Below are 16,543 nucleotides of genomic sequence, written 5' to 3'. Positions count from 1 at the left end.
ACTTGTGCAAAATGGACATTCAGTCTTCATCTCAGTAAAAATTAAAATTTCCCTTCAAAGAACATTCCAAATAGAGACAGGAATATTTTAGCACTTGTCCTCCAACCCTGCTCAAAAAAAGAAATCAAGTCAAATCCCTATGAAGTGCTTGAATTCATCCTGCTTCAAATGCTCTTAAAGTTCCTAAAATTATTTTTTAAGTCCACTGAAAGGAAGTAAATGATCCCCACTCAGTGCCAGCAGCTGCACATGCCAGGTTTTGCTGAAATAGGAGGTGAGGCCACCAGTGCTGTGAGCTCACCTGCCTGGCAAGCAGAATTCAAAAGGTTATTGATAAACAAAACCATTTGTCACAGTAAAAGCTGCTCTGGCAATCCATTTAAAATTTCCCTTGATTTAAAAGAATTTTCCTTCATGCAAGTATCAATGCTTCTAAGTCTCCAGTTTTTGAATCAAGTCTCTCATTACATTTTGGTTTATTCTTGAAATTCTGTACAGCTGAAGTGATGGAATTATTTCAGGAACTCAGCTTTACTAAAAGTTCAGCTTTTCATTTACATTCTTGTGTAGCAGCTTACATTCCTGTTTGCAGTCTTACAGATAAATCTGTCACTAAAATATCACCCAAACGGCTTAAAATGTAGAAGTTAACAGAAAAACTGCATCTAAAATTGCTACTTTTATAATATGATTGAAGGCAGATTCATGATGTGAAGGAAAAAAAAAAGAGAGGTTGACTTACAATTTAATACTTGGACTTGGTAATCCAAGAGTAGCTTTATGATAAATCCTACATATTTCTTAGAAGATTTAGAGAGTTTCCATATATACACACACTTTTCTCATGCTAATTGTACAATTTCTTGTATTTCTTAGTGTTAATCTCTTGGCAAATTTTAGAATGCTTAAGGTGACATTTGGCAGTTGAGTCCCCACAGATACAACTGTCCTCATTCTTACAGAAACTAATTTATTTTTTTCCCTTGTAACAGGTATGGCCTAAAGAACATGATAAGTGATAGGAATCAGCTTCAGGATTATTTCATTCTCTTATTTAATTATTTAATTCCTTTATTTGTTTTTATTTAATTAATTAATATAATAAATATTTATTTATTCATTTATTTTTATTTTATTAATTATTTTATTAATTATTTAATTCCTTTATTTAATTATTTAATTCCTACTAAGCAGGTAGTGCTGGCTGCTTTCTTTTCCCACTGCAGCCTACCAGCATTTACAGGGGGAAGGTAGAATGGCTGTTTAGTGTTTATAATAATAAAGCAAAGTAGAAGAAAGCAAACTGACAGTGCAACAATACAATAAAATCAGGTTTGGAATTCAGCTCCTTAATTGTCACAGACATATTTTCTGAAAACTCCTTTTGTTAGGATTGTTTCTCCTGAGAAGCTGAGAAGCTTCAGCTTCTCCATGTTTTGCTGCTTTGGAATGTGATTTGGAGAATTGTTTACCCAGCATGTGAAATTGTTTTTACTTGATGACCAATGACAGCCACCTGTGTCGAGGCTATGAGCAGTCACAAGGTTTTATTATTCATTCCATTGCTTTCCTTGCTAGCCTTCTGATGAAATACTTTCTTCTATTCTTTTGTATAGTTTTAATAATATATAATTTTCTTTTAATATAATATATATAATAAAATAATAAATCAGCCTTCCGAAACATGAAGTCAAGATTCTCATCTCTTCCCTCATCCTGGGATCCCTGCAAACACCACCACATTTGGTGACCCTGAGTGAGGAACATTCCCACACTTAGTCACTCAAAGAAATTAAAATATTCATATCATGTAGATGAACAGGCTTGGATGAAGAGGCTTCCAGTGGATGGAAGTAGAAAGTGAGTCCTTTCTCTAATTAGCAGCTTTTTCTTGCAGCTCCCAAAGTCTCAGGTGAGAGGCAGAAGCCTGAGAGCTGTGCTGGTTCCTGAACACCAAACCCATCCTGGGAGAGGGGACACCAAAGGACAGGGGGTGCTGAGGGGAGGCAGGAAAGGAGAGAGCCATGAGGATTCCTAAATACCAGGATTCTAAAATCAGATGCAGAAAGGACAGTGAGGGTGAAGCATTGATTTGTGCCCTCACTGGAGGCAGTGTGATAATGGCCTCAGCACCTGGTTTGGGTTTCAGAGCCCCGTGTTATTCTGGGATGTGACCTGTCTGTGCAGATGCACACTGAGACACCTTTGATCAGCTCTCTGATCTTGCTGCCAAACCTCTCAGGCCAGAACCACACAACTGTTGCATTACACTAAATAGTTCCTTTAGTTGTTTTGTGCTGGGTTCATGGTCTGTCCCTCCCACCTCAGCCCCAGTGAATGTGATCTCTCCCTGGTTTGCTCCTCCCCTCACTGATATCCTGAGGGAACCCAGGACATTGCTCTGCCTGCCCTGAGGGCTCCAGACCCTGCCAGAGGGCTCAGAAACGTTGGCACGGAGTCAAAAACACCTGTGCCTTCGATTCTAACCCATGAAAAAAATTACCAACTTTGTGCCAGGAGTTACAAGCCACAAGGGTTTGAGTAGAATGTTCGTAAATTTATCACAGGGTGGAAAAGTAGAATTTTGGGTTTTTTAGAATGGGGGTTCAAGAGGCAAGTTGGAGGAATCTGGGAGTGTTCTGTCTTTCTCCTTCTCCTTCTTGTCCTCCATTATCTGCTGTGATGGTGGCACTTTTGGATTAGAGTAGAGCCAAACTACTAAGAGTCTAACAAACTGCTAAAAGAGTCTAACATAGGTGATTGGTATTGGAAAATTATTGTAAATAAAGTCCACATAGTTTTTCATATAAAAAGATAACACTGCCCTGAGGGCAGGCAGTGTGCCTCAACCCGACCTGCCAGATGGACCTCAGTGGGTCAGAAAGACAATGTATTAAATAAGAGCAAATTCACAACCTTGAGAACAAGAGCCAAGGAATTCTGTCTTCTTCTTCAGTCTTGGGGCTGAGAAAAAGAGACTTTCCAACACCTCGGGATCATCTTAATGCCAGAGACCTCACCGGTATCCCCTTGGCTGTGGGCCTCTTCCTCCGTCCCTCATTCCTCCAGGTTTAAAGCCTTCTACCATCAACCATTCCAGCCTCTTTTTCCCTCTGGGACCTCACCTTGACCCCAGGTGACTCCTTTCAAGGAATAAAGTAGAACTTTGGTCCCAAGAGGAAAAGGCACCTCGAATCTTTTACTTTTGTCCTTGTAAAGGCTGAAACGGCGAGGGCCCAGAGCCAGGTGGTTTGGGCCCTCAGAGGCCCCACAGAGATCAGCCCATACAGCCCAATGTGGGGCTTGAATCCACAAGCCTGAGATTTACAGTCTTGATCAGCCTTTACAGCCCAGTGTGGGGCTCGAATCCATAACCCTGAGATTTACAGCCTCGTGCTCTACCAACCCAGCATGAGGGAGAACACCAAAGGACAGGGGGTGCTGAGAGGAGGAGGAAAGGAGAGAGCCACGGGGGTTCTTAAATAGCAGTGTGAAAAACACCAATCACTTGTTTTTAAAATTTTAAAAGTTTAATAGTAATAAAATGGTTATAAAAATAGTAATATGATTAGAGTAATAATAATTTGGACCATTTGGATTAGGACAATATGAGACAATAGAAACAAAGAGTTATGGATATCTGGGTACCTTTTTCAGGGCAGCATAAGCCCAAAAAAGGACACATGTTAACAGACGATTAACCCTTAAAAACAACAGCCTGTTGCATATTCATACACCTCATACATGATGCATAAATTCCATTCAAACAAAGGGTTCTGTCTGGTCAGTGTCAACTTCTTCCTCTGAATCCTAATGGCATCTTCATGGTTGAATGAGGCAGGAAGAAGTTCGTTTCTTCTGATAAAAGAGCAATAAATTCTCTGAAAGACTGAGGTGTCCTGTGGCTGCTATCTCAGTGCAAGTCATTTCTTTATGAGTAAAAAGTATCTTACATAGGATAGTTTCAATTTTAACCTTATGTTATAACCTAAAACTATATTTCACAGAATCACAGAATTTTCAAGACTGGAAGAGACCTATAAGATCATCTAGTCCAGCCGATGTTCTAACTGTTCAACTAGATCATGGCAGCAAGTGCCACATCCAGTCTTTTTTTAAATTCTTCAAGGGATGATGCCTCTACCACTATTTGACACACTACTTAAGAAAATTAGTACAGCATAGCTTTCTAACACAACACATATAATATTCATTTTAATATTTGCAAAAAGCCAATCATAAAATACACATTTTTCACACCAGGATTCTAAAAACAGCTGCAGAAAGGACAGTGAGGGTGAAGCATTGATTTGTGCCCTCATTGGAGGCAGTGTGATAATGGCCTCAGCACCTGGTTTGGGTTTCAGAGCCCCCTGTGCTATTCTGGGATGTGACCTGTCTGTGCAGATGCACACCGAGACACCTTTGATCAGCTCTCTGATCTTGCTGCCAAACCTCTCAGGCCAGAACCCTGCAACAGAATCCCAGCTGAACAAACCTGTGAGACTTCCCAAAATGCTTGGATCAGAAAAGGCACTTCCACTCCTCTCAGTTCATTTAGTAATTACCAAATATTGGGACACAGATTTATTGGGGCACAGATTTCTCTGCTGCAGGCACTGGAGCTGGTTTGCAGTGCCAGCCTGCCCTGTCAGAGAAGGTTATACCCACACATCTGCACCTAAGGCAGCAGTGACAATTCAGACACCTGGGCACACTTTCCAGGCAGAAATTTTTTCCCTTCACCTCTGCAGGCCCCGTTCTCCATCAGAGGTGCCAACAAACAGCCAGAGCTGTGCCAAATCCCCTCGGCCTGCTGATGGTCCCTGACCTCCCTGCGCCTGCCCAGAGGCCCCAGGGGTGATTCCAGACCCTTCCACGGGGAGATTTCTGGTCCCTGGCATTCAGACATCAATTAATCAATCTCACTGCAGCAAACAGGGCACTGGGGTTTTTCCTGCTCCCTTCCCAGCACCATCACACCCTCCCCTGCAGTGACCAGGCAGCTGCAGACCCAGAATTTATTGCAGCCACACAGCTGGGCTTTTTCTGGGGGTTCTTTGCTCATTTTGCTTCGGTGAAAAGCTTCCCTGCTAACAAAGCACACTGCACACAGCCCCAGGGGAACAGCCTCAGCAGCTTCCAGACACCCAGTCCCAAGGCACCACACAGGGTCTGAGTCACAATGATCCAAACTGACCTCTCAGATGGGAAGATTAAGGGGTCTTGAAAAGTTATCACTGGGTGAGGCAAAATTAATTTGTCAACAGATAAGATATTAATTTAGGTTTGATTTTTTTGCCTCAGTTACATAATGATTTTTTTTTTAAATCAAAATTGAGCAACCACTCTGAAGTACTAACATACCACCTCCATGTTGGTTTGTGTGCACAGCTACACAGGACACTTTTAAATGATTTAAAACTGAGCAGATAGGGGAGAAAAAACAAAAGGAGCAGGAGCAAAGTCATTCCAATTAAGATGCCTCTGCAATTAACATCCCACAAGGATCTGTTCTTCCATGAATATTATTCAGTGATTTTTTTTCCCAGTGAATTGGAAAGCAAGTATGTATAAATCAAGACATTGGTAATTTTCAGACAATTTTAATCAAATTGCAGTCATAAATCTGGGCTTGTCTGACAAAAATACACTTCCATGTGGGCAAACACAGAATGTTTAGTGGCATTGGCAGCTGTTGGTAAATGAACCTGGAGCCCAGGCCAGAGCAATACCTAAACCATTGATATATTAACAGGGGACATCCAGCAGAATCAGCTTTCTGCAAAAATGTTGAACTTGCAAAGAGGCAGCGAGGGCACGGATGAATTATTTCAGATGGGGAGCACAGACCTGCAGGATGGAAAACAAAGCACATGGATCCAGATGCTTGGCTTATCCAGGAGGAGGAAATGAGTTTATTCCCATCATGGGAGTCAATAACATCTGGTGCAAAACAATCCACTCAGGCTGGGATGCGCAGTTGGGCAAATTCCAACTCCAGGCAAGGATTTATATTTTTATTCTAAGAATAATTATCTACAGCAAGAAATTTACCTGGAGACTTGAGGAATTGTTCGTGACCTGAAGCCTTTAATCAACAGTGGCTGTTTTTGTAAAAAAATCCATTTTCTAGCTCAAACAGAATTTAGGAAGATGGAATTAACTTTTACCAGAAACCTGAGTCTAGCAGTCAATTCTAGCCTTGAAATCTAAGAAGGATCTGAACATGGGTGGCCAGGAGCAGAAACCTTTATGTAACATGTGTAACACAACACTGGCTAATTAGAAGAAAATATTGCCACATCACCAAAAACTATTGGTTTTGTGCCTTCAAGAGCTGGAAACTAGCTTATAGTGAGAGAAAGAAATTTTGTTCTGCTGCTTTTCCAAGAATCAGTCCTTTTTTTTTTTTTTTGGAGCTAATGCAACAGCTTTCTGTAATGTCATTATTTATTTTAAATTAAGTAAAAAGTGATTAATTGCTCAATCAGCATTCTTTCCATTTCATATGGACGCTTGTAATTCACAGTTTCTAAACATAACAGTCAATGATTCTGCCCTCTGGAGACAGTGAAAAGATTAGAGTTTTTAGTTGAAATAAATATTTCAGTCAATGAAAAAGCTACCTCTCAGCATCTCAGAACAGATGTTACTTCCCCAGTGCATTATTGATAAGAATGTTTAATTTCCATTTAGTTGTGGCCCAACTCAAGGAACTATGACAGTCTCAGTGTGGTGACTTCATAATTTTACATACTAAATCCATTTCTATTTTTCGTGATTAGCCTTCATTTTGTGGAAAATAACAATCCCTGAAGATAATGTATGTTGAATGCACAGTACAACTCAGCTAAAACAGGAATTTACCCAACTATTTGTAGAGAGTAAAAAGAGTGGAAACTTTGTAGGAATTTGTTCATTTTTCACCATCTCATTGTGCTTCAAGGTAACCAATATCATCAAAATAATTACAGGAGCTGGGGAAATGCAAAGCCCCTTCAGTGCATCCACTCATGGCTGGCCCTGTGCCGTCCTTGCTCAATTTTCAAGGGAAAGCAGAAGCCTGGGAAAACACAGAATCCTTCTAAGCCCATGCCAGGGCTGATTCCGTGGTGTCCCTGCTCAGTTCTTTTTAGGATCCTGCACAACCCTTGCCATAGAACCTTGGACACGCAGGAGCTTCTCTACCTCACCTTTCCACCTCTGTCCAGTGACCAACTCAGTAAAGAAAGATTTTCCTATGAAATGAGGGAGCAGAGCTGTGTTTCTTCCTAGGGATCCTAAAGCCATAGCCCTGTGCAGAAGAGCTGGCATCCAATTTACTGGAATATATTCCAACATATTGGAAACATGCAGGGGAAAAATGGCAGGTGAAAGAACTGATTGTGTAAGAATTATTGTGCTCAGGAAATCTTTTTCATTTAAACAAGTTTTGCTTTTCAGGATAGACCAAAAATATCCTTACCAAGGGCTGCAGACACTTCTCAGTGGCTTGTGAATGTTAGATGGACCTTTATTAATTATCAGTACAACTAATTGAGAATTACTTCATTATCTAGCACTTAGAGTCACCAGGTTAAGTCCCTCAGCTTTTCCTACACCAAGCTTTTTGAATTTTGCAGGCAGTGACCAGCTGGCTCACAAGCTCTGGACCAGTTATCCCCATTTTAAAGGTTTCTTGAAGTGCCAGAAGGCAAGAGATCAGAACACAAGACAGCCATCAAAAGTAAACGTTCTGTACTCTGAATTTAAAGGATGAAATCCTTTCTGGTGTAGACAAGACTGCCTGTAACTCTTTGGGCTGTTTAGGAAGTGCACAGTGGGGAAAGCATTAGAACATCAGAACACATTAAGTGCATTCCTGAGGGGGAAATTACATGGGTGGCAGTGCAGCAGATCCTGCAGCCTAATTTAATGGAACAAAATAGGGAACTCTTTGGTAATAATGCATCCCAAATGAGTCTGAACATTGAGTACTCCACAGGAAAGGGACAGCCAGGGAAGCACCAGCCTGATTCCATTTTCAATTTTTGCATAGCTTCTGGGCTTATTCCTTATTGTTCTAGTGAGGGCTAATGACTAAGACTGCAAATATTAAAAAAGAACCAAAGTAAAGTACATAATTTTATTAATCTTTAAATCACAGAGACTTGAAATAAAAATATTTTCCTGGCTGACATTGGCACGCAGAAGGAGAAAACATAGCAAATAAGAGCAATATATCAATATCTTAATTTCATATCTCCTCTAATTCAACATAGATCACAAATGCCTTATTTTGAACTCTGGAGAATTTTAATGCATTTGTAATTTCAATCAAAAGTAATATTCTAGTCACTCTACAAAAATTGTAATACTAGGCAATTGATTACTCAAACTGGGATAGAAATGCTCCATGAATATTCCTTATCAGTGAAATTGAACTCACAATGAGTAAACACAACTGGCCAATGTTGCTTTGGTTGAAATTGCTAGTTGAAAACAGGCAGTTATTTGCTGAATTAAATTAAAATTCCCTCATGACAAAATAATGGGATAACGCACACAAAGCCCTTAGCTTTGCACACTTAGCCTCTGCCATCTAGTGCAGCTACAGGAAAAATGGCAAAACAAGGTCATTCATGAGGGTTTCTTTCTGCTGCCTTGCCTTGTCTCAGACAATTCCTTGCTGCAGTTATTCCTGCTCAGGCTGCAGTGCCATTGTTTGCTGACAGCTTGCTGACACCAGCCAGAGGTTAACAGGAGGATGAATCAGTTTTAGGGAGAACATTTCCCTCCAACTTGTTCTTATTCTTAGAATCAAGTCCAAAAACTGATTTTTGATTTATCCACACCTTTCTACCAAAGCTCCTCTACTCTGATTTGGCAAACATTCCTGTGGAAGGAACTCCAGCACCTTGTATCAATACCACCACTGACTACTAAAGAATTATCACCTCCTTTCTTCCCACTTCCAAAGGCAAATAATTATGTCTCTGTCCTGGATCACAGAACTTGATTGTGCTCTGAATCAAAACAAAAGCAGTAATTCCAGCATCTATCACAGTCTGCCTAACAAGTCAATAGATTCAATCCTTAAGTTATCCTCTAATTAGGTAATCAGACCCAAAAAAGGAAAGAGAGGAAAGGAAGATGCAGTCTGTAACATGTTCCAAGTGTCCTGCTCTTCAAAACACTTTAAATTTATGGTGCTCTCCTAAAACACATCCATTCCATAATGTCTGAGGAGAAAAGGAACTCAATAGATTGAAACACTGTTATAAAGAGAAGAGAAAAAGAACTAAAGCACAGCCTTGACAGCAGAATGGTTCAATCTGCTTAGAACCCTGGGTGTCAGAAATCAGCACCTTAAATTGGACTCTCAGCCCAGACAAACCCACCATTCCACTTTCTCCCTTCTCAAACACATTTCCTCTTTAAAGTAATATTTATAAATGCAATCATGATCACAAAGTCATTCACACACAAATCAGGTTTTGTAATAAACCAACTATAAGGAGCAAATAAATGTCCTAAACCAGAAAATCCATGAGAAACTGCACTAGCACAGTGTAACCTTGCATGGCAATGCACTGAAAAGTCAAACTGCCAGACTTCAGATCCAATTCCTACACTTCCTTCTACATTTTATGATGTATTTAATGAAAATGCTCCGAGTTATTGAGTCAAAAATTACTTTAACCAAAGCTAAACATAAGAGATAAAAAATGTATATTTCACTCATCAATATTAATTCTCAAATTCAACACCTCCTAACATCTCTGTTACTCACCCCCAAGCCCTCCCAGGACAGCAGCTGACAGTGCTGAAGGCACACACTGGATTTTCTGCAGTGAATCCAGATGGGGCTCAGTTCCCACATCCACACCTGGTCTTGACAGAGCTTTTAATTTGGTACCATGAACCCAGACCCATCCTTCAAACAAGGGAATTTTGTCTTGAGCTGAAGCTCCAAGCTCATATCCTCATCTCTAAAAACCCTTCCTCTCCTCCTTCTAAACGAACAGCTTTTCAATGTGTGTTTCTCAGCTTTCCAAGGTATGTTCTTCCACACTTTAGGAATACTCAGATGAATTACTCAAAGTAATGACAAGGTACAATTTTTTCTCTATGCAATGACAAGGGCATTACACAGCACATCACAACATCCCCCCCATCTAAACTGGATCTACAATTCCATCAAATCCATGAGATTTAGAAGGCTGGATCTGTCACATGATACAAGTTTGGTGTAGCCAATTCTTCAGAGTTGATCAGCAAAACCATTTTTCCCTTCCTACAAAAGTCCTAAGCACTTTTTCAGATACTTTCCTCACATTTTCTTTTACAACATGACAGTCCCAAAACTGAATAAAGATGTTACTTCTGATGTTAGCAACAAACAGTTGGATTTCTTTCTTCACAGTACTTCTACCCTTTCCTCCTTTCTAAGTATTCACAAAGGCAATAAAAAAAATTAAAACAGCACATTGATTCACAAATGCATTCTAGTAATTCTGAAAGTTGTTTAAAAGGTAGAAGTTCAAGCTCTCTCCTGGCTCAGGTGGCATTAGTGATGAAAACATAGTTTAGGAAGCTGTGTGCTGTGGGAACAGTACAGAAGTCAAACCAAACCCAGGAAATTTAGTCTTCTTCTCTAAACTTGGCACAAATATTTATGGGGGGAAAGTTTGGATCACAAAAAAGGAGGCCTTGTGGATAGAGAAATATCTGCACCAAAATCCAACAAAATTTCACCAAGCATATGCACAAAGAGTTGGTTAAAGAGAGATAAAAAGGAACTATTCTTAAAAGACAAGGGTGCATGGATTACAAGGATCTACACTCCTAATGATCACTTGTGGGTAACTGTGATTCTCACAGAGTTACTCGTGGCTAACTATGAGTCTATCTCATGTCTATCAGCCCAGGAAGAAGTCAGAACTCACATGCTTAATTCTTCATACACTTCCCATTTCAGGAAATTCAGCTTTAACCTGATTTAACAATTTCCAGTGTATGGTCAGGGGTAGGGTGACAATCAATGCTGTGGCATCACAGAGCTGACAGCTGTGCTCATCCTCCAGGCACACAGCTGGGGATGGAATTCACCAGAGCCCCTGGTTAAAGAGTTTTACTCTTGATGAAAAGCAGTGACTCACCAGCTCTCCCCAAGGCCAATTCCCCACCATCTGCACCCAGTGAAGGGTTTCTCAAGTTGAACCTCACTACAAAGACTGCAGCACCTCAGTTTGAACCAAAGGCTTCATTCTGATGGCTCCGCCAGGAAGAAACATCACAGAGGGAGCAATTCCAGGGCCTTGGACTCATGCCAGGTGTGAGCCACACCTGCCACAAGCAGCTTCCTCACCGTAATAAAGGCAATAAAAAGAGAAGGCAGGAAGCAAATTATTTGAATAGATACCTAAATTAACAATTCCAGTTTCACTCCTGGGTCTTAGGTTGGGAATGGGGTGTGTATTCCATTCCCATCTGTCAGGGCTGGGGCAGTTCTCCGCTGTTCACTGGGCAGTTTTCTCTATCTCTCCCCCAGCCAACCCTCCCTGCAGGAGATCTCTGCTGTCCATGGCCACTGAGTGTCCCTGCAGGGCTGATCCAATCCCAGCATCCCATGGGGAGATGCTGTGCCCAGGGGAGGAGCCAAGCATTCCTACCTGGATCCAATCTGAGCCTGGCACAGCACAGCAGCCTTTGCCCCCTGCATTGCCAGAGGAGCAGCTTTCTGCTGCCCTGCATGGCCAGAGGGAGCCCAGGCCCATCTGCAGCAGCCCTGGAGCTGCAGAGGAAAACTCCCCCCTTGTGCAGGATCCCTGCTGCAGCAGAGCCACAGCTGGCACTGCAGGAGGGCTGAGCCCCCATGGCATGGGGCTGGGACACCCCCCTGACACACAGGGGGCCAGTGTTGTCATTATATTGCAAAGGTTCTAAAACATTACATTGCAAGGATTCCATATTGCCAGAGTTTTGTACCTCCTTGATGTTTCTTGTAGGCATCTCCTCTAGGCACTGACTCTTCCTTGTCCTCGCAGCAGCCAACTGACTCCAGTTCCCCTCAACCAACCAATCCACTCTTTTATATAACACTCCTCTTATTGGCTATAACTGTGGCCTGTTAACATCAGGCCTGCTGCTAATCTTTAGTAATTGGTTCAGCTGCAACTCTTTAGGGGATATGATTACATTCTATACTACCTTTATTTACTTATGTTCTATCCCCCTACATGCCAGGGCCTGCTCTGACTCTGACAGTGTTGTTTTGTATAACTGCTTTTGTTTTTGTTTTTTAATTTTTTTCCTAGTAAAGAACTGTTATTCCTACTCCCATATCTTTGCCTGAGAGCCCCTTAATTTCAAAATTGTAGTAATTTGGAGAGAGGGGGTTTACATTTTCCATTTTTGCAGAGGCTCCTGCCTTCTTTAGCAGACACCTGGCTTTCCAAACCAAGACACCCTGTTACTGCACTAACCAGTCCCCAGCCCTAAGGGAAGGAGTCACTGCAGCTCCTGCTGCCAAATGCAGCCCCTCTGCCAAGGCAGGGGAGGTGTAAGTTTTCTGTGCTGTTTAGGTGGCCTGGAAAAGCCCAGGGATGGCCTTGAAGAGCCGACGCTTCAAAGGACGAGAAGAGACTTCTGATCTTTTCTCGGTCTCGGTGTTTATTAATTGTTTATCTAAAAGATTTTCTTTCAGTCCGACAGAGGTCTGCACAGCAAGCCAGCCATGAGCACACTGCAAGCCCCCGGGGCGGTCACTTATCTTTATACCCGAAGTTACGTGTACAATATTTATCATTTTTCCCCAATACCTTCTACCCTTATTAACCGGTGCACTTCTAGTAATAACCAATCCCAAAGTGCCACCATCACCACAGAAGATGGAGGCCAAGAAGAAGAAGAAGAACAGGACACGCCCCAATTCCTCCATCTTATTTCTTTAGACCCCCCTGTACCAAAATCCTAAACCCTGTGTTTTATACTCTAATTAACTTATCCCTTCACCATTCACCCAGTGAAACCCTCCCAGTCCTCATACAGGTGTCATCTCCTGTGTAGGATCAAAGTCCAGCCACCAGACACTTCTGGCAACATTCCAGGACTCCCGAGCCCCCCAAGGGTGGTCTCGGCCACTCTGCACCTCCATCCTGAGGTGCTGAGATCCCACAGGGAGGGAGCTCTGTGCAGGGGAACAAAGATCCTTCTGCACAACCAACCTGTGCCCAGCAGCTGCTCCTGCTGCAAACTCAGCATGCCAAGGAAATGCCCACATCGCTCCAGGAGCATAAAATATACATTGTGTCTGCATTCTCCAGAATCCAAGATTCCATAATAAGTGGGATAATGAGCTGGAGCAGCTGACCAAGGTAGATTTCTTCCTTCTCAACCCAAGAATGATGTTGGATGAGGCAAATAGCAATGGAATAAACAGAGAAATAGCACATACACTGAGCTGATTTTTTATTACGAGTCCAAAATTGAGTCAAAGCCTCTAATTTCTTTTAAATGTCCTTCTTTAAAGTGGAAGACATAATGGACTATTAGGAAATGTTCCTCCAATGCATGCATTGATTACCCATACCACTAAGCCTATAAAATAAAGATTCTTCCAAGCACAGAAATGAAGTCATTCCAGTGTTTCCTAAGGGCACACAGTCTATCTTTCCCAGCAGCTTGCTCTCTGCAAGGTGACAGACACTTACAGTCATTGTTGAACAAGCTTTTACTGCTTTGAGAAAAAAATTAATGTTAACAGAATTTCAAATGTCACTTAATTAATTTCTAATAATGCCTCCAAATCAGACAGATTTAAAAGGGAAGGGGAAAAATATTACTGGAACTTCATATAAAATGTAGTGCAACATCCCACACCAGAATCCACTCAGTAAGGGGAAAGAAGAGCTTCATTGAGCTTTGATGAGTTCTGAATCAAACTCAGTTTAATTTAAGAATTACTATAAGAACAATTATTTTACTATAAAAGCTATTGAAGAATTTATTTTGGGAAAGAGAAGCAGTGAAATAATGATTCATTAACTGATTTGCTTTGTTAATATTTTTAACAATCCCCTGATGAAAAGCCAGAATGTAAAGTCTGAGAAGCTATACCAGGTCCTTAAAAGGACAAAAAAAAAAAAAAATAAGGACAGGTATTAACCAGCACAGAACTTTGCTGCAGTAGCAGAACATAAATAAGGGGCTAAACCAGGCCCCACAGATGGGGCAGAGCCCAGTGATTCAGGTATGCATCATTCTCAAATATTCTGCATTAAAAGATAAAGTAAATTTATTCAATTAAGGCTTATTTTTCAGTAACTTCCTCATTAGGTGTTATAGTAAGATATACCATCAAGAAGACTTTTACCCCAACCCATAGTGGGGTGTTCACTTCTAGATATTTATCACAAAGCAAAATGGATTTAAAACCTTTACTCCCAGGTAAAAAAGAAGAAAAACAACCAAAAGTGAGGGTTGTGATTTGAGCAATTAACATGCCTGTGTTTTGCACTTAATTTTGGGGAAAATAAGTCTCTGCCAGAATGTTGTGAGAACAAGAGCGGCACTTCACTGCCCGAGAGTTAGAAAGAACCTAACCTAACTTCATAAAGCACTGGAATCCCAAAATACAGAGCAAAGTGCAACTCTCTGCAGTTACATGGCTTGATAAAAGATTTCTGCTTGGATAAACAAACCAACACTCTACACACATTTTAAATACTTCTGTAGCTCAGGAAAACTGTTGCATTTAGAGATGACCTTCCACAAGAAGACAAATAAACTAGATTTCAAATGACTTAAAAATGTAAATCCTACTGAAACACTGGGCATCTACTTAGCTCCTCATTTGAAAAGGCATGTCTAAATTCAGGATATCAACCCCAGGAAAGAAAACAACCCACATTTCAGAAAACTTCTGGATGAAACCAGTGCACTGAAACCTCCAGCAGCTCTTAAGTGAGCTCTCCAGCTACACTCTCCCCCTATGACAACTCACACAGAAACATCCTCCACCCAGGCACTGTCCCCACCACCCTCCCCCTTTATTTCTGACCAAGGGAAGCAGCCAGGATGTGTGGAGGAAAAGTACCTGGCCTGAATTGCACCAGGAGGGGCAAAGCTTCAGCTGGCTGGGGATCCAGATGTTCTCCCCTGAGCTCTCTGCTGTGCCTCAGGAGCTGCGGAGCTGAATAACCAGGCAGCAAAGTTACCCTCGTGTAAACATCTGCCAGTGCTGATGTTTATACAGGCAACTGCTCAGCAGCTCTTCTTTGGCAAGATCTCACCAGATGAGATCTCTAACCACCAATTCTCCTCTTCTGGAGGCTCTACCCCCATCCCCAGCTGTAAAACAGCGCTACTCAACATGAATGCACTTCAAAGTGTGAACGCACAGACTGATAAACAACCCAAACTGTCCAATTCATTGCACCCATCTTTACCCAATTTCTAAATGGATACAGGCAGCTGAAAAGCAAGTTTAGCTGTTAGTATTCCTTCTCCCCATGAAAAAGGGAATCACTCCTCTGACACACACATCTTGCAAGCAGCTGATGTGAGAGCCAGATAAAACATACACTCCTGCACTAAAAAGCTTGCAGGCAAGATGAGAAATTAAAGAGGACCATGCTTATGATCTCAGTGAGATGGGACACTCGATTCCATTCATCCTGCTCTTCCTGATGCCCAGTTACCAACTTCAGGATGACAGATAATTTCAAAGGTAACCTCCCGGCCCTTCCCCCTTTCCTGAGCCACTGAAGATGCTCACTTACACTTTTGCCTTCACCTCCTCCTTCGGGCACAGCCTCTTCTCTGCCTGAGCAAGGCATTATTGCATCTTCTGCCGCTGCTTCCCTGTCCTTTCCACCGGTCCCTGCTTCATTCCCCAGCTTCAGCCTCTTTCCCTCAGGTTGGGAATCTTCCACATCCTCCCTTCTTATCCTGCCATCTCTGCCTCGCTGCTTCCCCGCGTCTTCTGGGCTGCCGCAGGAATTTGACATTTTCAAAGTGTTGCAGACTTTTTTTTTTTTTAAAGGAGGAAAAAAAAAAAAAAGGGGGGGGGGGCAGCTGAAGCTGCCGTTTTGAAAGGGGTTTTGGCTTCCGAGAGCTGCGATGTGCTGTGGCTCCCGTTAGAAATTTGGGTGCTGTGCGGGAGCCGGAGCTGTTTCTCTGCCGCCCTCTCCTGCCGGCTGCGAGCGCTGAGCGCGGCCGGAGCAGCAATAACCTTTCCTTTATCGATTATATGCACGCTGCTGCTGCCAGCGACAAAACCCTCGGATTTCTCTTCTCCCCGATCCACGGAAATTGGCTTTCCTCAATATTAGCTGCACCGCCGTCTTTAAATCCAAATTTACGTCTGTGCCCCAGGGGTGCTGAGGGCTTTGGTTATACACTGGTGGTGATGCCAAGAGTAATTACCCATTAAAATGCAAAGGTGGCCTTAACTCCAAACAGCTTCTTTCAAAATAATTTCATTCCAGGTTTAGGGGTGTTTTTTTATAAGGATATGCTTACTTTGTAAATTAACTTTGTACTACCTAAATCCACG

At 42.0% G+C, this 16,543-nt stretch overlaps 1 protein-coding gene across 1 annotated transcript in view; it reads right to left on the bottom strand.

The window, feature by feature from the left end:
- RBFOX1 (RNA binding fox-1 homolog 1) overlaps nucleotides 1-15,995 on the bottom strand; it is a 1,162,152-nt gene extending 1,146,157 nt beyond the window's left edge. The window contains exon 1 of the mRNA XM_058816205.1: nucleotides 15,768-15,995. Within this exon, the coding sequence (XP_058672188.1) occupies nucleotides 15,768-15,995 (228 nt within the window). The remainder of the gene's footprint in view (nucleotides 1-15,767) is intronic.
- Nucleotides 15,996-16,543: the final 548 nt, after the last annotated feature.

Source organism: Ammospiza caudacuta, chromosome 17 (genome assembly GCF_027887145.1).
Source record: "Ammospiza caudacuta isolate bAmmCau1 chromosome 17, bAmmCau1.pri, whole genome shotgun sequence".
NCBI lineage: Eukaryota > Metazoa > Chordata > Aves > Passeriformes > Passerellidae > Ammospiza > Ammospiza caudacuta.
This window is presented reverse-complemented; position numbering and strand designations above follow the sequence as displayed.